Source organism: Erythrolamprus reginae, chromosome 8, assembly GCF_031021105.1.
Source record: "Erythrolamprus reginae isolate rEryReg1 chromosome 8, rEryReg1.hap1, whole genome shotgun sequence".
Taxonomy (NCBI): Eukaryota; Metazoa; Chordata; class Lepidosauria; order Squamata; family Dipsadidae; genus Erythrolamprus; species Erythrolamprus reginae.
In genome coordinates this window covers 34,080,550-34,101,277 of record NC_091957.1, presented here as the reverse complement: position 1 = coordinate 34,101,277, position 20,728 = coordinate 34,080,550, and the positions used below count along the sequence as shown (strand labels likewise).

The following is a 20,728-nucleotide window of genomic DNA, read 5'->3' as shown; positions in this document are numbered from 1 at the left end:
TCAGAATTTATTTGAGAATTTCCTGAGGTATTTAACCCCACATTAGGATCGTATAAGGGACCACCTATTTCCTTTTCGCTAGACCCTAAAATACCACCGTTGAGACTTAAGCCTCGCAGAGTTCCATTGCCCTTATTGCCTAAATTCGACCAACAGATTGATAAATTAATTGCCCAAGGCATTCTAGTGCCTGTGGACCATGCCCCTTGGGAGACTCCAATAGTCATACCGTTAAAGCCTGATGGATCATTAAGAGTCTGTGCTGACTACAAATTGACCTTAAATAAGGCATTACAGCACTATTCCTATCCGATCCCGGTAGTACAACTATTGCTTCATTCGTTGGGGGAAGGGAGAGTATTTGCCAAGCTAGATTTAGCGCAGGCATATCAGCAACTACCAGTGGATGAAAAAACTGCACTAGCGCAAATGATAGTGACACACGGGTGCTTTCAAGTGCAGGAGGTTACAATTTGGGGTTAGTGTAGCCCCATTAGAGCCTGATGGAGAGATTACTATCTGGCCTTAAAGGAACCATGCCATATTTTGACAACATATTAATCTTAGGAGAAAACCAAAAACAACTAAATCAGAGGATAAGAGAAGTATTAAGAAGGTTACAAGAGAAAGGTCTTAAACTCAAGGCAGACAAGTGTGTATGGGGAACCGATAGTGTGGAATTTCTTGGTTATCACATTGACAGTGAGGGAATACATACCACACAAGAAAAGATAAAAGCAATAAAGGAAGCCCCTGAGCCCCAAAATAAAACAGCTCCGGGCATTTTTAGGGCTCCTAAACTTTTACTCTGTAAAAGGGAACACTCAAGTAACACATCCTAAATATGAATGAAGTATTCTCACTGAATACTTTGTTTTGTACAAAGTTGAATGTGCACAACAGCATGTGAAATTGATTGTCAATCAGTGTTGCTTCCTAAGTGGACAGTTTGATTTCACATAAAGTTTGATTTACTTGGAGTCGTGTTGTTTAAGTGTTCTCTTTATTTTTTTCAGCAGTGTACTTCACCCTACAGTGCTATATGTTTGTATGTATGTGTGAGTATATATACATACATACATACATACATACATACATACATACATACATACATACGTACGTACATAATTTTATATATAATTTTAAAAATTCAGCAAAAACATGTGATATATATATACACACACACACACACACACATACATATATTTATATGTATGTGTGTGTGTGTGTATCAACAGTAGACATCTTCAAATTTCTAGCTTCTATCATATCTCAAGACCTAAAATGGTCACCTAACATCAAAAATATCAAAAAAAGCACAACAAAGAATGTTCTTTCTGCACCAACTCGGGAAGCTCAAATTGCCCCAGGAGCTGCTGATACAGTTCTACAGAGGAATCACTGAGTTTGTCATCTGCACCTCCATAACTGTCTGGTTCGGTTCTGCAACCCAACAAGGCTGACAAGACTTCAGAGGAGAATCAGAACTGCAGAAAAAGCAATGACTGCCAACCTGACTTCCATTGAGGACCTGTACACTGCACAAGTCAAAAAGAGGGCAGTGAGAATATTGACTGATCCCTCGCATCCCGGACATAAACTGTTTCAACTAGCCTCAAAACGTTGCTACAGAGCACTGCACACCAAGACAACTAGACACAAGAACCGTTTTTTTCCTGAACGCCATCACTCTGCTAAACAAATAATTCCCTCATCACTGTCAAATTTTTACTAAGTCTGTACTTCTATTTCTACTAATTTTTTCTCATCATTCCTATCACCCATCTCCTCCCACTTAGGACTGTATCACTGTAACTTATTGCTTGTATCCTAAGATTTTTATTAATATTGATTGTTTCTTCATTGCTTATTTGACCCCTATGACAATCATTAAAGTGTTTTTTACCTCATAATTCTTGACAAATGTATATTTTTCTTTTATGTACACTGAGAGCATATGCACCAAGACAAATTCCTTGTGTGTCCAATCACACTTGGCCAATAAAGAATTTATTCTATTCTATTCCATTCTATATGTTTAGGTATTCTGAATAAAGCTTATTGGAATGGAATGAGAAATGGAACTGAAGTGTGAATTCTCAGTATATTAAATGGATGTCTAATCTGTCAACTGGTTTGTTCCAAGGACTGTGGTGTTAATTTGCGTGTATTTTTTCAGACAATAAAAAAGTAATAGCATGAATCTGAAGGGAAAAAATAAATGGAAGTATCCAGATTTGCTTAATGACAGCGTGGTTCATTTAACAACTGTGGGAAAGGTCGGAAAGCGAGAGAATATCATTCCATCCGTATTTGCCTTATTAGCAATGAAAATGTTGGCCACAGTCGCGGTCCTAAAGTAGAGCCTCGTCCTGGACTGCCGGAATGGCGGCCAGACCCTGAGCGGCTGCCCGACTGACAACTGGCCTCCGGGGGCAGCGCCTCTCTTGCCGGGCCTGTCGGAGAGCGACGAGAGGGTAGACTAGGACTAGATGACCTACAGCAGGGGTAGGCAAAGTTGGCTCTTCTAGGACTTGTGGACTTCAACTCCCAGAATTCCTGAGCCAATCATGCTAGCTCAGGAATTCTGGGAGTTGAAGTCCACCCTGAGCTACAGGGTCCCTTCCGACTGTGTTAATCAGCCTTTCGGGAGTCCCTGGATTCTCCTCAGCTTTTGCGTGATTACGTCACGCCCCGCCTTCCGGAAGGGCCTCCTCCAGGCCGTTCGTCGGGAGAAACCCCGCCACCCCGCCTAGTGATGTCATCCCGTCGCCGTCGCGCGGCGATGACGCAATCTCCACGTCGCCGGTCCCCAGCCGCGGATCGAGATGGCGGCGGCGGCGGCGGCGATGGACGGAGAAGCGGCGGCGGGCGACGGAGCTACGAAGCCGCTGGTAGGAGGGGCGGGCAGGCAGGCGGGCCAGCGGGCCGTTCCCAGGGCGAGCCTGCGACCCTCAGGGCGGCGAGGCAGAGAGCTCCGTCTGCCGAGAGCCTCCGGGTTGCAGCGGTGCGGCTCTGGTGGGGCTGGGAAGCGGCTGGTTGATGTGCCGGTGGGAGGCGGAGGCTGCGGTCCTCGCCTTCCTCCACAACCTCTGAGGTTGGGTTAGAACGGGGGTAGGCAAAGTGGGCTCTCCTATGACATGTAGACTTCAACTCCCAGAATTCCTGAGCTAGCATGATTGGCTCAGGGATTCTGGGAGTTGAAGTCCACAAGTCATAGAAGAGCCCACTTGCCTACCCGGGGTTAGAACAGAGTCTGCGGAGAGGGGCGGCATACAAATCTAAATAATAAATAAATAAATAAATAAATAAATAAATTATGGTATAAGGTCTCCTGCGCGAGCAGAGGTTGGACTAGATTACCTTCAAGGTCCCTTCCAACTCTGTTACTGTTAATTGTCAATTGAATAGCAATAGCCCTTTGGGGGGGGGGTATCTCCGACCTTGGCCACTTTAAGACTTGTGGACTTCAATTCCCAGCATTTGCTGGCTTTTGCTTCTTCATCTTTGCTGAGGAATGCTGGGAAGCAGCATTTATATTTATATACCGCTTCATAGTGCTTTGCACAGGGTATCCAGCAAATCTGGAAACCAGAGAAATCAGGGAATTATCAGGGAATTTGTGAGAAAAACGGAATAAATCGGGGGGGGGGGAAGCAAACTGTATTAAAATGTTTAAAAGTCAGGGAAAAATCATGTTTTTAAAAAAGGGATTGGGCTGCCTAGCAGAGTCAAGAAAAAATGAACATAACTGTGGCAACAACTTGCTTCCCCAGCTACCAATATTTCTTTACGGCTTAGCCGTTCGATATAATGTTATCTATGACCGTGCCTTAACTAGATCACAAGTTACTGGGAAATGTCAGGGAATTTCAAAATGCTTTCCCTCTGGACACCCTGTAATAAATAAATATAAATAAATAAATAAACCTACAAGTTTATTTCCAATTCTGTTACTGTTCATTGTGAATTGAATAGCAATCGCCCTTAGTCCAGGCAGGGACTCCAAGATTTGTGGACTTCAATTCCCAGCATTTGCTGCCTTTTGCTTCTTTGGCTTTGCTGGTTGAGCAATGCTGGGAATTAGCATTTAGACTTATCAACCGCTTCACACTGCTTTCTTTACAGCCCTCACTAAGCAGTTTACAGAGTAAGCCTCTTGCCCCCAATTCGATCTGCCAAACTGCTGGCAGCCGGTGATCAGCAGAAGTAGCTTCTGCCTTATGCATCCCAGCAGCTGGTTAGGTCCCACAGAGTTGGCCTTCTCCAGGTCCCGTCAGCCAAAGGATGTTGTCTGGTGGGGCATAGGGAAAGACCCTTTTCTGTGGTGGACCCGGCCCTTTGGAATGAACTCCGTCTGGAGATACATACCGCCCCTCCCTCCTGGTCTTTCGTAAAGCTCTGAAGACCTATCTCTGCCAGCGGGCAGACAAGCACAGCGTGCAGAGTGAGCCAGAGAACAGAGTGGAGCTGAGGCACACCCAGCCTTAAGCTTAAATTTTGATTCTCTGCACAGGCTCAGAAGTGATTAGCTCCCGTTGGCTGACTTAGTTGCTATGCCTGTTCATTGGCTCACCTTGTTAACTTGGCTCTCCCAGTTCATGGCTATCTTAACAACTTCAACTTCCAGAATTCTAGGAATTAAAATCCTCAAGTCTTAAAGTTGCAAAGCTTGGAGACCCCTGCTTTAGATCCATTCCAACTGGGAAATGAAGATCACTTCAGGATCCTTTATGTTGGGATGCTTAAACATCAAAGTATTCTAAATGTTTCTGGTTATATTTCCACTTATATGAGATTGATCAGGTACAAAATGTTTTCAAAAGCAAAAACTCCTGCTGTGCTATTTTATTAACTTCTTGCTACTTATAGTTGAGTAAATATATTTTCAAACCTTGTGTAAACAGTTTGCAGGTCTTGCAGATGTGTCAATATCAGAAGACATTCCCGTAGAGGGAGAAATTACTGTTCCTGTGGGCTCTAATACCCCAGATGAAGACTATTCCACATTGGATGAACCAGTAAAAGAGACTGTCGTAAGTGCCTTAGTTAAGCGAAGAGATTTCTATCACATCTCTCTTAGTGTTCTTGGCAATAATAATAATATTAATGATAATAATAATCATAATAATCATAATAATATAATTTTAAAAAATATTATAGTATCACACCAGATAGAGATACTGTCTTACTATTAATAATAACAAATAGTCCGAGGATGTCAACATTGGGTGATTTTGATAAATCAATTTATTGTGGCAGTATTAATGAAGCTATTACAAAAGAGCTTCAGTCGCTTTGTGTCAGATCACAGTTATCCTGGTTACAGTTAATTTTTGTATGGTTTTTGTTCTGCTGCCAGCATTAATTCATTCTCTCATTAGCAATATTTATGTAATACAAAAACTATTTTAAAACTCTGTAGAGCATTCCAAGAAATCTCAAGACAGCTTGAGTTTGAAGATGTGTTTGCATATTGTTAATTACTGTATTTTGTATAGCCTATATTTCTCATCCATTTTATCATTGTGTCCTTAACCTGCTCAAATTCTAATTCAATCGATAAGAAGTTTTTGTAAAAAAAATTGATCAAGTTTACATCCTGACCCAATAAGATTTGATCTAATTCTGTTTTTTGTAAGTTAATACCTTCTGTTTTAATGTCTTTCTCAAATTTTGATTGTAACTGTAAATACTGTACATAAACCAATCCAATTTTATGCCTTGTTTTTCTAATTCTTGAAGTGGTTTTAACTTCAATGACTGTGTCAGTATATCCTTGTATCTTAAAATATTAGACCAGTTTAGTCTGTTGGGGTGCATAAATACTTCTATTATCAATATCCAAAATGGTACTTTTAAGTAGTGTTTCACTTTCATCTTTTCCCAAATTGCCATCAACAAAGTTCTTATAATATTTCTCTGAAAGTAACTATGTATGTTCTTCTTCTCATACCACATAAATGTGTGCCATTAATTACTGTATTTTAAATGAAATTCATTTGAGATATCAATCCTATTTTTAATGAATCAGTTTGCAGGATTGAATAAGAAGCTGAGTAGTGAAATCCCCTTTCATCAAAATTGGAATCTGTAGGTTTAAATTATTTTTTTACCAGCACTAGAAGCAAGAAAACAACTATGATTTATGTAAATGTATCTTATCTAAACTTGGTTTTTGACTGAACTTTCATTGAATTTTTCAGATGCGGGATTTAAAAGCAGTTGGAAAGAAATTTGTCCATGTCATGTATCCCAAAAAGAGCAGCGCCCTTCTCAGAGACTGTAGGTATCAGAAGTAATGTTGAAAACCTTAAACTGTACTAAATTATAGGAAAGCATACTTGCCTCAGAATACAGTGTAACATGAGAGGGAGGGGGAGGTTTGAAATATCCATTTGGGGTTGTCAATTTTATGTTCCCTTGTAGAAATCATCTGTGATTTATTTCTTTGCAGGGGATTTATGGGGTCCATTAATCCTGTGTGTTTTACTTGCACTGTAAGTATTTATGATGTTTCCCCTTCCCCACCACCACCTTAAATGCTCTAAAATCATGATGCCACAAATTTCAAGGGAGCACCATTTCAAGAATCAAATGTATGGGCTTGATGTAATAAACATGCCTGTGAATATTGAACTCTGTACATTATATAAGAGGTTGCACTTCAGTCTTTCTGTGCTGAACACAAGAACACGGGGACACAATCTGAGGTTAGTTGGGGGAAAGATGAGAAGTAACGTGAGAAAATATTATTTTATTGAAATAATAGTAGTAGTAGTAGTAGTAGTAGTAGTAGTAGATGCTTGGAACAAACTTCCAGCAGACGTGGTTGTTAAATCCACAGTCACTGAATTTAAACATGCCTGGGATAAACATATATCCATCCTAAGATAAAATACAGGAAATAGTATAAGGGCATACTAGATGGACCATGAGGTCTTTTTCTGCCATCAATCCTGTAAATTTCTAACATTTTAATTACAAACCTACCCTGCCAATTTTTAAGCTTCTTCTGTGTCTTAGGCCAAGGGATGGGACATTCAATTGGAGCAGGCTGCTTCTGCCAGTTTTTTTTTTTTTTTTTCAATATTTCTTGTCTGAGAAGAATACTCAGATGATCATAAATGGCACAGCAGTAAATAAAGATTATTTCCTTTAAAAGGTTATAATACCATTGTCTGACCAGATTGCTAAAGCATTCTCAGGTGTCTAGATACTTACAGCAATAGCATTTAGACTTATATACCACTTCATAGTCTTTTTACAGTCCCCTCTAAGCGGTTTACAGAATTCAAGTTTCAAGTTTTATTGGATTTATATGCCGCCCCTCTCCGAAAACTCGGGGCGGCTAACAACAATCATGGACAATATACAATAAAATCCAATACTAAAAGCAAATTAAAACCCCTTAATATATAAAAACCAAACATACATACAAACATACCATGTATACAGTTGTAACGGCCTAGGGGGAGAAGAAGTCTTAATTCCCCCATGCCTGGCGGCAGAGGTGGGTTTTAAGTAGCTTATGAAAGGCAAGGAGGGTGGGGGCAATTCTAATCTCTGGGGGGAGTTGGTTCCAGAGGGCCGGGGCCACCACAGAGAAGGCTCTTCCCCTGGGTCCCGCCAAGTGGCATTGTTTAGTTGACGGGATCCGGAGAAGACCCACTCTGTGGGACCTAACTGGCCACTGGGATTCGAGCGGCAGAAGGCGGTCCCTGAGGTAATCTGGTCCGGTGCCATGAAGGGCTTTATAGGTCATAACCAACACTTTGAATTGTGACCGGAAACTGATCGGCAACCAATGCAGACTGCAGAGTGTTGGTGTGACATGGGCATATTTAGGGAAGCCCATGATTGCTCTCGCAGCTGCATTCTGCACGATCTGAAGTTTCCGAACACTTTTCAAAGGCTCTTGTTCCCAACAATCTGGGTTCTCATTTTACCCACCTCAGAATGATGGAACGCTGAGTCAACCTTGAGCCAGTGGTGAGATTTGAACTGCTGAACTACAGCTAGCAGTTAACTGTAGTAGCCTGCAGTGCTGCACTTTAATCACTGCACCACCCCGGCTCTTATGGTAGGATAATCCATCTTAGCTCCATTGAGTTGTCCCAATTCCTCCCTATTGGCACTGATTCATTTGAAACAGGAAAGAGAAAGAAACCCTGATAAATAAATCAGAAAAGAGGTACCTGCTGCTTTGTCCTAATCAATTTCTCTTCTTCTCTAGAATGCTTCAGGGAGGAGCAGCAGATAGTACAGACGACAGAGGCCCCCAATTTGCAGAAGTCTTTGTGATCATCTGGTTTGGAGCAGTTGTCATAACACTAAATTCCAAGCTCCTGGGAGGAACCATGTAAGAGACCAGGAGGACTGTCTGGGGTTGGGGGAAGAGTTTGACTTCCTGAGTGACTCTTCAGATGAGAATTGCTTTAATTCCCGGACAGATAGTTTTTGCCTATCTGACTGGGGAAATTTCTGGTCTTGGGAAGTAAGCCGTTTTATATAGAATGTTTATCTTGAAGCCTTAGAGCACTGTTTGGGCCTTATTGAAAATTAATAACACTATTATTATTTAAAAGAGCAACAATAGATCCATGGCATGCTCTTTTGGTGCTCTAGGTGCCCAAAAGATACAAGTTGGGGCATCCCTGTGGCCTAAGGATCCTGCCTTTTTAATAGCATGCAGAGTCTGTGTTATGTTAATTTAAACATCTTAATTTTTAAAACAGTCTTTAAACAATTTAATCTTTTAAATGGTATTTTCCCTGCTACTGGCTTGCTCATCAAGGAGAAAGCTAAAACAATTGGAAGGCTTTGTGAAAACTTTCTAAAATCTTTTAATGACAGGAGGATGGGTAGCAAAGAGCTTAGGGCCCATTTGGTCTGGCGGTACTTCTGTAGTTCTTTTTTTCTCTCCCGTCTCTGCACGTTCTCCTTTACCAAGACTTCTCTATTTTTTTGCCCAGATCTTTCTTCCAGAGTCTTTGTGTCCTGGGCTACTGCATCCTGCCCCTCACCGTGGCTCTTTTGGTCTGCAGGCTTGTCCTGATAGCAAACAGTGGGACTGCTGGCTTCATTGTGCGCCTTTTAGTTGTAATAACAATGTTTGGCTGGTCAACTCTAGGTACGTTGAGAATGGAAAGCCCCCAGAACTATCTCTGTACATGGGAACGAGGACCATTGGCTCATTGCTGAGTTCATCTGCCTACCATCATACTTGTTTTGTTTAAAAAAAACAGCAGCAGGCAGAAAATGAATTCACAACACTATATCATATTAGTTTATAGTAGCTAGAATTTTATAGTACAGTGATACCTTGTCTTACGAACTTAATTGGTTCTGGGAGGAGGTTCGTAAGGTGAAAGGTTCATAAGACGAAACAATGTTTCCCATAGGAAACAATGTAAAACCGATTAATGCGTGCAAGCCCCCCCCAAAAAATCGCAAAAACGGCGCTCCACTGGGTGCCGCCACCCATCTGTCACCTTCTGAAACAGCCGGGTGATTCTCAGCGTTCTCCCGAACGCCGAACCTGAAAAGTTCAGCAAACGTTCGGGTTCGGGAGAATGCCGAGAAGCTCCGCCGCCCGTCTGTCACCTTCCGATACAGCTGGGGGGTTCTCGGCGTTCTTCCGAACGCAGAAGTTTGGCAAAAGTTTGGGTTCGGCATTCGGGTCCAGGAGAACGCCGAGAAGCGCCGCCGCCCGGCTGTCAACTTCGCAGAAGAGCCATGGAGATTTTGGCCAGTCGGGAGGCTCAAACAGAGGTGGGGAATCCCAATAGGGAATTCCAGAGGCGGAGCTTTGACGTCACAAAGATGTCCTTCCTGGAGTCCACGTTTTAGCCGGCCAGGAAGGACGTCTCCATGACATCAAAGCTCCGCCCCTGGAATTCCCTATTGGGATTCCCCACCTCCGTTTGAGCCGAACCCGAACTTTTGCCGAACTTCTGGGTTCGGCATTCGCGGCGGCGGGTTCGTAAGGCGAAAAAAGTTCGTAAGAAGAGGCAAAAAAATTCTGAACCCCGGGTTCATATCTCGAAAAGTTTGTATGACGAGGGGTTTGTATCACGAGGTACTACTGTAGTTAGAAAGAAGTCCATGACTAATGTTATTAAAAGATATAAACTTTTGAAAGCTATAACTCACTTTGCCAAATGCATGAAGTGGATGATTTAGATTGGGGTCTGGTGGAGGAGCAGAAAGGAGGAGAAAGGTGTTGGTTATGCAGATTACAGATATGAAAATCAGTTGGTTGACCTTGAGCCAGTCCTTCCCTCTCAGCCCAATCCATCTCTCAGGGTGGTTGTTCTGGGAAAAGTAGAAGGAGGCAAATGTGCTAGGTATGTTCACTGCCTTGATTTATTTGTAAAAATTATTATTAAAATAAATTATTGCTGTTTCCCAAGTTGGCTCTTGCCAATTCCATGAGGGGATCGAACTTTAGATTTTGAGAAGTCAGGAATCCTCATGGTGAGGCTGCCGTCCAGGTGGGCCCAGCTTTCCTTCCTGGAGCATCGGCATGTGATCAGCCTTCCGTTCATGCTCCCGTGGCCAGTGGAGGGAATTTGTTTATTTATTTAATTAATTACATTTATATGCCGCTCATCTCCTTGTGGACTCAGGGCGGCCAACAGCAATTAAAAAATACAATACAATACAATTTATTAAAAAATACAAAAGTTAAAATCCCATGATAAAAAAACATTCATCCATCAATCATTCAACAGTTAAGCTGGAGTAGTGTGTTGGTGCTCCATGGCCCTCCCAGGCCTGCCGGCAAAGCCTTTCGGCTTCTCCCTTCCCCTCCTGGCCAATCGGAAAAGGCTTTCCTGGTCCGATCCACTCCAGATGCAAGCATCAGTTTGCACTGTCCCTTTTCAGAAAGGGAAGAGCCGGGGACTGGCAAGGAGCCATGGTTTTTGAGAGTACGGATGTGAGGCTGATTTTATTTGATGTGTTGCATTTCTAACATGTGGTCTTCTTTGTTTCTTTTCCCAGCCTCTACGGCCTTCCTGGCAGATAGCCAACCCCCAAACCGCAAAGCTCTGGTCGTCTACCCCATTTTCCTTTTCTACTTCGTCATCAGTTGGATGATTCTCACCTTTGCACCTTAGCGAAGGCGCTCTCGGCAAAGACGGCAGAACCGAACGGAAGCGTTTTTGTTGCTTTCCAACGAAAACCTCCCTCTGTGGTTTGACCTGACAGCCTCTTGCTCTCCTTCTTCCAATATTTATAATGAATGTTGTGAAAAGGCTGGCAGGTTCCTTGCCTGAAGCCACAGAAGGCCTCCAAGTCCCTCTCTCCTGTTTCTTTGAAGATCACTACTGACGCCTCTCCCTATTGAGTTCTCTTTTCTACTGATTCTGTGTGAGCCTCCAATAAGAGAAAGGCTAGATGTACTTGTATCTTGGGCCATCAAGATAGTTGACAAAAGAAAATATTGACTCTGTACATTTATCAGATTTATCAGAAGGCCACAAGTGTTTAGGAGAATACTTTCTCACAGTTTGATTTCTTGGGCTGGGAAATGCTATCCAATTTCACTTACTGTCCTAAAACTCAAAGGAAAAGGTGCGAGAAAGAGGCAGTTGTCTTTTATTTTTTTATTTTAGTTTTTTTCATCCAATATTAATTGTTCAAATTAGCGCACTCTCTTCGCTCCCTGCGCATGGGTACGAAAAGTCTTGTGGAAGAAGTTTAGAATGAAGTCATTTGGCCCAGTTCAGCCGCAAGAGGTCCTGGATCTCTCTTTAATGCAGGAGAAAATTAAAAGTAAGTTGCATGAGAGTAATCGGCAGCCAAGTATAGAGATGCCAAGTGATTTTAGCACGAAAGGTTTTGATTCTGGAAACATGGAACACGAAGTTCAACTTCTGACCCTCCGAGTGGAGCCTGGTCATCAGGAAGGATTTCAGCTGCGTCAGACCTGGCATCCCGCTGCGTGTTTTGCAGGGATGGTCGGTTTTGTAGAAGGACTTGGGGAAAAGGGGTACGGGTTTTCTCTGTGAGCTCTGGCTTTTTAATTATAAAACGAGGAAACTTAATTTATGTAGCAAGGTGTGGCACAAGCTGTACTTTCTGGGTTCTGCACATTCACATCCATTGTGAAGCCTCCAGAAGAAGCTGTTCTTGAAATGGAATTCTTTGTTCTTGTCTAGCGAGATGTAGGCAGTAGCTGACAACTTGGTGATACGCAGTTTAATTCACACAGTGTAGCACCTTATTTTGTTTTATTTTGTATTATATTACCTGTTAAATTAAGTTTGTTGCATACTTGTCTGGATTTTGAAGAATAAAAACTGTTCTATATAATATATAAATTGCTTCTTCGTGTTTCTTACTGAAAATATCTGCAGTTTTTGCTTTACTATGAGTTTCACAGGCCCCTTTTTAGTTCTTCCTAAAATTCTAGCTGTTGGGCTTTTGTTTCTCTCAAGTAAATAAAGTCTGGGATAAATAGCCTTATTTTGCTCAGAAAAGGGCCTCTCCCCACGGCTGTGTGCAATTATTTCACTTTATATATGTTGTGGTTCCGTCTGAGGCCCCTCAGGGAATGGCTGATCTTCTGTCGGTTTCCAGCTCAGAGGGAGAGGATGAGGAACAGGAGGGGCAGGCAGACGAGGAGGAGGAATCCCAGGCTGAAGAAGAGGGAGGACAGCCAGAGCCCCCCCAGAGGGAGCTCTCCCCAGCAAGCAGCCTGGATTCCTTAGAGGAAAATGCACAAGCCATAATTGATCTGCGACAGAGAAGAGCTACACAGCGGAGGAACCAATTGGCTAGGTACTTTCAGCATTAAAGAGGCAACAGCTGGGTTTGGGTGTGGTGCTCTTTGGAAAGGCTAAAAGGCAGACCCACCCTTCCTGGCTTGTGGAGTTTTATCTTTGAGAGTCTTGGGACCTGGCTGTGAACTTTGGCGTCTTGGAATCCTGGTTTGTGCCTTTGACTACTGAAATCTTGGGGTGGGTGTGCCAGCAAGAAGCTTGCTGTATTGTCTGGACATCAGGACTCTGTTGTAAAGTATTATAGCCTGTCTGTTGGGAAGAACAGGTTTTCCTCTGTGTTTCTTTTTTCCAGCTATAAAGTACTTTTGCTTTTACCAGAGTGTCTGGCTGTTTTTTCCAGTTGGTGTTGAGGTCTGGGGGAACCCAGACAGAACAATATATAGATTGGCCTGCCATTTCCAAATTATTTGACCATCTTTGGCAATTATTTCACTTTCTATATAGATTAGGCTTATACTCGAGTATAAGACCATATCTATATTACATGGTAATTTAGAGGTGAGATGGGCAACATATGAATTTAATAAATAAAACAGTTTTCTTTTGAATCAAGATTTAATTCACTCATGTATATGTGCTTACAAGGTAATGGAATAAGTTTGCTGAAAAGGAAATCTCTTGATCAACACCAGAGGTAAAGATCCTGCAGGTTTTTGTTTGTTCATTTGTTTCTTACAACAGCAGCCTAAGCAGGTTCAACTCTGAAGCTGGCATCTGATGGCATCTGGGAGGCTTCAGTGTTGCCACAGTGGTGCTGAGGGATAGGGAGAGGGGAATAGAGATAGCTGAGGTTTTGTAGCCAAAACAAAACAGCTCCCCCTGAGAACCAAGGACATTTCCACAGCTGGCTGGAGAGAGGAGGCAGGAAGTTTCCAAGCAACCGGACATGTGGATTGGACCATGTGACTGGGAAAGGGGAAATAACTTACTTCTAATTAGGTGAAATGTGGGGACAGAAAGGCACTAGGCCAGTGGTTGGCAAACCACATTGGTTAGGTGACATTCCACACATCCCCCACTCCCCTAAAAAACATACTTCCTCATCAGTTGTAAACAAACTTGGAGACACTCCTTAAACTGCAGGTAGGCACTGACCTTAAGCATTAACATAAACATGAATTAATCACTAACTGACCATGAGGTGATCATGAAGTTATGCATTTCTTGACCAATGAGCTCCTGTAAAGTGTTCCCAAATATCCAAGGAGATGTAACTTGAGGACAATAAAAGGGGGTGCCTGCTCTTTGTTCTGAAGTGACATCCTGCCTGCAGACTTCATTCATGCACCTTCACAACAGTGAAAACCGTGGGTATCTTTAGAGTCAGTTTTCACCAGCGTGTGCCAATATGATGTGTCCAATAAACGTATTCTTTGAAGAACTTGCTTGTTTTGGAGTTCTGTTTGCTATGGATGTATTACTTGGAACCCTAACAGTCAGTTTGTTTGCTTAAAAATATCTCCACTCCTCAATGTTATAGGATAATCACATTTTTAAATCATCTTTCTTTACGGGCACAAAATATCCATCTCTAAAGATGTCAGGCACCTATTGAAGGCTGTAGGAGCTGCTTTCTGGCTTTGTTTCCTTTGGGGAAATAGAATATCCTTTAGTATTAAGAATAAATTATATTTTAATCTGGGGAGGGGATGGGGCTTTCTACAAATTGAAGGTACAACTTGGCAACATGGGACACATTCATGCTACACTTCTGTAACCCCCTCAGAAGATGGAACATGTGTGTCCTGTGTTTTTCCTGCAGGCTGGGTTTGCAAATTCCTAAAGTTAAGTCAGCTTGCCTTATTTGTACTTCATGCTGGTGGGTGATGATTTTTTTAAAATCAAATGTCTTGTGCAAAACCATAGAATTGAGATAAGGCATGATTCAGTTAGAACTGTGCAAATACAGTTGTTCTGTTTCCACTGTTGAATCTGATAGTGGCCTGTTGGCCTGGATATCTTGGTTTCGTCCCACAACCAGGCACAATTTCCCCCCTTTCTGATGGCTATCAGGACAGAGTTTTTAACAAGCTCCTATTTAGAAGCTGCCTCTGCCCTCTGAGTCTTGTGGTCTCTTGGAAGTGGTCCAGTGTGGAGATGGGTCATCTTGGACTGGCTGATGGGTCATCTGTTGTGCTTGGGGAGGTTAAAGATAAACATTCCCTTTGCAAACAGTTGAGTGTTTAAATCTGTTCCTTTAATGAACAGGTCTTGGAGATCTTTTCTCACTCTTCAAAAATAACCCGGTTAAGAGAAAGACTGTAATTTCAAAATTTGTGAAGGAGAAATGGGATGTTGGAGACACAAGTTTTGTCAAAGTTGTAGCCTTTGGGCAAATTGGAAGAGACAATAGATGTTGGTAATTATGAAACCATGCCCTACTCTAAAAAGTCTATATCCTCCCACTGTTAGCAAAGAGGGAATATTTTGAGAGAAGCAATGTTCTCCCAAAATTGAAAGAGATTCTTGGCCATTTATTACAATGAAAACTGTATTTGCACCATTTCAGCCCAGTATTAATAAAAGCTTCAGGTATGACCACACCATATTCCCATAATCTAAAACCCACTCAATTGCAATTTCTCTGAATAAATTGAGAAGAGAGAAAATGGGAGTGAAGGGCTATCAATTCAAATATCTTGAACTGAACAGCTGCTCTTTGAGCCCAGATGATACAGTGATTAGAATACAGTATTGCAGGCTAACTGCCAGCTGCCAACAGTTTGATTCTCCCCAGTTCAAGATTGACTCAGCCTTCCATCCTCCCGTGATCAGTAAAATGAAGACCTAGAGTGTTAGGGGCGATAGGCTAACTCTGTAAATCCCGTAGAGAGGGCTGTAAATCACTATGAAACCATAAGAGAATAAGAGAATAACAGAGTTGGAAGGCACCCTGGAGGTCTTCTAGTCCAACCCCAGGAAGGCAGGAAATCCTATACTAGTGATGGATCTTCTTTGGTTTGTGTGCCAAAAGGTGGTGCGTGGGTGTGCTAGCATGCGTGCATGTGCCCACCCCCCTTCCCTCCTCCCACAGATGTGCAAAAACACCCCATGCTACACCCCCCCCCCCCCCATGTGCACAGGCTTTTCTGAAGCCTGGTAGGTGGAAAAAATGCCCAAAGAGGTAAACCAGAAGTTCGGAAAACACACTTTCGGTTTGCCCATTGTGCTGTATTTTGCAATCCGTGGCTTCAGGAAGCTTCCCTGAACCCTCCAGAGTGCAAAAAACAGCACAACAGCGAAGCAGGGGAAGTGATGTGCCGGTGCCTGGAGGCTGATGGGGTCTGGATGGGTGTCAAGAGACTGAAGCTCAACCCGGATAAGACGGAGTGGCTGTGGGTTTTGCCTCCCAAGGACAATTCCATCTGTCCGTCCATCACCCTGGGGGGGGGAGTCACTAACCCCCTCAGAGAGGGTTCGCAACTTGGGCGTCCTCCTCGATCCACAGCTCACATTAGAGAAACATCTTTCAGCTGTGGCGAGGGGGGCGTTTGCCCAGGTTCGCCTGGTGCACCAGTTGCAGCCCTATTTGGACCGGGAGTCACTGCTCACAGTCACTCATGCCCTCATCACCTCGAGCCTCGACTACTGTAATGCTCGACTACTGTAATGCTCGACTACTGTAATGCTACATGGGGCTACCTTTGAAAAGTGTTCGGAAACTTCAGATCATGCAGAATGCAGCTGCGAGAGCTATCGTGGGCTTTCCTAAATATGCCCATGTCACACCAACACTCTGCAGTCTGCATTGGTTGCCGATCAGTTTCCGGTCACAATTCAAAGTGTTGGTTATGACCTATAAAGCCCTTCATGGCACTGGACCAGAATATCTCCGGGACCGCCTTCTGCCGCACGAATCCCAGCAACCAGTTAGGTCCCACAGAGTTGGCCTTCTCCAGGTCCCGTCAACTAAACAATGTCATTTGGCGGGACCCAGGGGAAGAGCCTTCTCTGTGGTGGCCCCGACCCTTTGGAACCAACTCCCCCCAGATATCAGAGTTGCCCCCACCCTCCTAGCCTTTCGTAAGCTCCTTAAAACCCACCTCTGTCGTCAGGCATGGGGGAATTGACATGTTCCCTCCCCCTAGGCTTATAAAATTTATGCATGGTACGCTAGTGTGTATGATTGGTTTTAATTTGTGGTGTTTTTTAAATTAACTTAAATATTAGATTTGTTTTACATTGTATTGTTATTGCTGTGAGCCGCCCCGAGTCTGCGGAGAGGGGCGGCATACAAATCTGATTAAACTTAAACTTAAACGTAAACAACAGCAAACTGGAAATGCATTTCTCTGAACTTCTGGTTTATCCGTTGGGGGATTTTTACCTCCAAGGCTTCAGGGAAGCTTCCGTGAAGCATCCAGAAGACGAAACGGCCTTTCCCAAGGCTGAAAATCATCTGGCCAAGTGCGACTGTGCACGCTGGAGCTGAAACATGGTCAAGTCTCACCATCACGGCCCTATACCATTTCAGGTGAATGGCTGTCCAATCTGTTCTTCAAACTTCCAGTGTTGGGGCATTGCCATATACAGGGGGTGGACAAAAAATGGAAACACTTTGCAGCTCTTTTGTGGAATCCAGAGTTGTGAAGCTCCCTTTGAACAGTTTTTGTGGAAACTGGGTTCTGTACATGTCTATAGAGCTCTGCGGTGATTTTAGGAGCTGCGGTCTTGCGACCCGCTCTAACAATTCGCTTTAGAGTCTGACGGTCTCTCTCAGACAACTTCGACTTTCGACCAGAGCTGTGCTTGGCTGAGGACGTTTTCCCTTATCTTTCAAAAGCAGTAATTACTTTTGACACATGACCTCTTGAAACGCCAAACATTCGGGCACTTTCTGTTACACCAGCGCCTGCCATGCGAGCACCAACAATTTGGCCTCTTTGAAAGTCTGAGAGGTCTGCCATTTCTAGAAGGTTATAACCAATTTCCTTAAATTTCTTTTTTTTTAAAAAAGGTGGTTTAAAAAAACATATCAAATAACAGAATTTTTAAAAAAACATTAAAATAGCTCAAGTTTTGATTGCTTTGAAGATGTTCAAACATTATGATGCCAAAAAGTCAAGTGTTTCCATTTTTTTGTCCACCCCCTGTAAGTCTAAGTGTTATCGCTATTGCTTTTTATGATTCTTTGTGGGTATACTGGCCTGCAAGCAGGTTGTGTGAAGTTGTGCTGCCAGAGAGATGAGAATGGGTACATATGGAATTTTGAAAATGTTTAGACTGAGACTGGGAAATGTCCGTGCAAAAGAAAGACAGGGGTAAAAAGGCAACAGCATGCATTGCTGAAAACAACCACCAAAAGAATTTGCCCAAGATCCACGATATAAGGCAGAAATGGAGGTCAAGCACCAATATTTATTTATTTATTTATTTATTTATTTATTTTCTATGCCACCCTTCTCGAGACAACTCAAGGCAGTGTACAACATTATAAATGAAACAATATGTAAAGATATCTAAATCATTATAAAAATTATACAAATTACTAAAGAAAAGCATTAAAAAACTGCCATATACAATCATGTGCATTCATCCAGTTCAATCATACATGGTATTGGCCGGAGGCAATCTCACCACTCATGGCTCCCATGCCTGCCAGCAGAGGTGGGTCTTAAGAGCTTTACGAAAGACCAGGAGGGAGAGAGCGGTATGTATCTCCGGTAGGAGTTCATTCCAGAGGGCCAGGACCGCCACAGAGAAGCCTCTTCCCCTAGGCCCCACCAGACAACATTTTCTGGCCGACGGGACCTGGACAAGGCCGACTCTGTGAGACCTAACCGGCCGCTGGGATACAAGAAGGAGAAGATGGTCCAGAAGATAATCTGGTCCTAAACCATGTAGAGCAGAAACTTGGCAACTTTAAGACTTGCTGGCTGGAGAATTCTGGGAGTTGAAGTCCACAAGTCTTAAAATTGCCAAGTTTGAAGACCCCTGAATTGTAGAGCTTTGTAAAACCAGCACTTTGAATTGTGGCCTCTAGATGTCGCCAAGCGCTTATAGAAATACATAATATTTGGCTTTACCAAGATTGTTTCCTTTTAGGTGTGAGTAGTGTGTCAAGCACAGCTTGAAATGAGCTTTGTATACAGTATCTACAGTGCAGGGTTGTTTAAGCATCTAGTCTGGGTGACTATTTCCAAGGACCCGAACCAGATGCTATACAACATTGCACAATATATGTTGTCATAGCACAAACTACACTCTCTAGGTTCAAGAAAATCTAGAGTGATTTTTTTAAAGATTGTCATTAGGGTACCGGGTGTCATATTCACATATTTAATTATTTATGATTCCCTGGAGGCAGGGGTGGGCAGCAGGCAGGACGGTGTGGAACACAGTTCCACCGGCAGAAATAAAGATGCGTGCACACCTCCAGCTGATTGGCGGCTGTCACTTCCTGGATTACTGGTCTCAGCTCAGCTCTCCTTTTTCCCCCTGCTGCTGCTGCTGCTGCATCTGCGCTCCTTCCTTTTTTCCTCTTTCCTCCTTCCTGGCCTCAGAGGAGCTTCCCTCTCTCCTGCCCGGCTCCCCTCCAGCCTCACGCGGCCACCTCCCACCTGAGGTGCAAACAGAAGGCATGGGTGGAAGCATCGCTGGCAGCATTCAAGCTTCTGGCAACATCCATTCACCTAGCTACCCAGCCTCAGGCGGGGGGGCCACCCAGGAAGGAGAGCACATGAAACAAATTGCCATCCCAGCGAGCGATACTGGTAAGGTTGTAAGTCGAGGACTTAACAGTTCACTTGAACGATGATTATCGTTCAAGCCACTCCCACCTGATCACATGGCCGGCAAGCCACTCCCACCCAGTCACAAGACCATTAAGCCACACCCACAAAATAAGCCACACCCACAGTGTGGCAGTAAAAATTTTGGCTGCCCATTACTGCCTGGAGAGATGTTATCAATCAGGCGTGGCTGGTGGGTCACCATCAGAAAGAAAGCTCAGAGAGGCTGTCATCACCAAAATACCTACAGCCATCTTATAGGATCTCTAGAATCATAAATCTGTTTGGAGTCTCACCTGCTGGAAGTCTCCAACCTGGCCAGGGTTTGGGCAATTTGACAGAGTTCAACTCGAAGCCTCTTTTTTATTCTGACTGAAGAAAAACAGCAAGAAAGAAAAAATGTGGTGCCTGTTCTTTACCTCCTAAAACTCTCAATTTATTTCTTCAATTTCTATGCCGCCCAATTCCCTAGGGCTGAGATGGCAAACCTATGGTACGGGTGCCAGAGGTGGCACGTGGAGCCATATTGGAGAGTACACGAGACGTTGCCCTATATCAGCTCCAGCACATATGGTATGGTATGTATGTATGTTTGGTTTTTATATATTAAGGGGTTTTAATTTGCTTTTAGTATTCGATTTTATTGTATATTTTCATGATTGTTGTTAGCCGCCCCGAGTTTTCGGAGAGGGGCGGCATATAAATCCAATAAAACTTAAACTTAACTTAAACATATGTGCACACTGGCCAGCTGATTTTCGGCCTTCAGGAAAGCTTCCTGAAGCCCTGGTGCGCAAAAAATAGGCCAATGGACAAAGCGGAAATTCAGAAAATCAAAAACATTTACTGCCAACCTGCCTTCCATTGAGGACCTGTATACTGCAAAAGTCAAAAAGAGGGCTGTGAAGATATTTACTGACCCCTCGCATTCTGGAGATAAACTGTTTCAACTCCTACCCTCAAAATGTCGCTACTGCACACCAAGACAATTAGACACAATAACAGTTTTTCCCAAATGCCATCACTCTGCTAAACAAATAATTCCCTCAACATTGTCAAACTATTTACTAAGTCTGCACTTCTATTACTACTAGTTTTTTCTCATCATTCCTATCACCCATTTCCTCCCACTTAGGACTGTATGAGTGTAACTTGCTGCTTGTATCCTAAGAATTTTATTAATATTGATTTTTTCTTCATTGCTTA

At 43.1% G+C, this 20,728-nt stretch overlaps 1 protein-coding gene across 1 annotated transcript; it reads left to right on the top strand.

Moving 5' to 3' along the window:
• Window positions 1-2,475: 2,475 nt before the first annotated feature.
• On the top strand, window positions 2,476-12,329 carry YIPF6 (Yip1 domain family member 6). The gene is made up of 7 exons (XM_070759634.1): window positions 2,476-2,894; window positions 4,908-5,036; window positions 6,207-6,285; window positions 6,458-6,500; window positions 8,237-8,362; window positions 8,976-9,133; window positions 11,008-12,329. Exons 1-7 carry the CDS (start codon window positions 2,829-2,831, stop codon window positions 11,121-11,123), a joined length of 717 nt encoding a protein of 238 aa, XP_070615735.1. The 5' UTR covers window positions 2,476-2,828; the 3' UTR covers window positions 11,124-12,329.
• Window positions 12,330-20,728: the final 8,399 nt, after the last annotated feature.

What these genes read in the sequence shown, in the direction of transcription:
- YIPF6 (XM_070759634.1), top strand. Translation starts at nt 2,829, where the DNA reads ATGGCGGCGGCGGCGGCGGCGATGGACGGAGAAGCGGCGGCGGGCGAC. An exon ending in CAGCGCCCTTCTCAGAGACT is followed by an intron (nt 6,286 to 6,457) that starts GTAGGTATCAGA and finishes ATTTCTTTGCAG; the next exon opens with GGGATTTATGGGGTCCATTA. An exon ending in AAGCTCCTGGGAGGAACCAT is followed by an intron (nt 8,363 to 8,975) that starts GTAAGAGACCAG and finishes TTTTTTGCCCAG; the next exon opens with ATCTTTCTTCCAGAGTCTTT.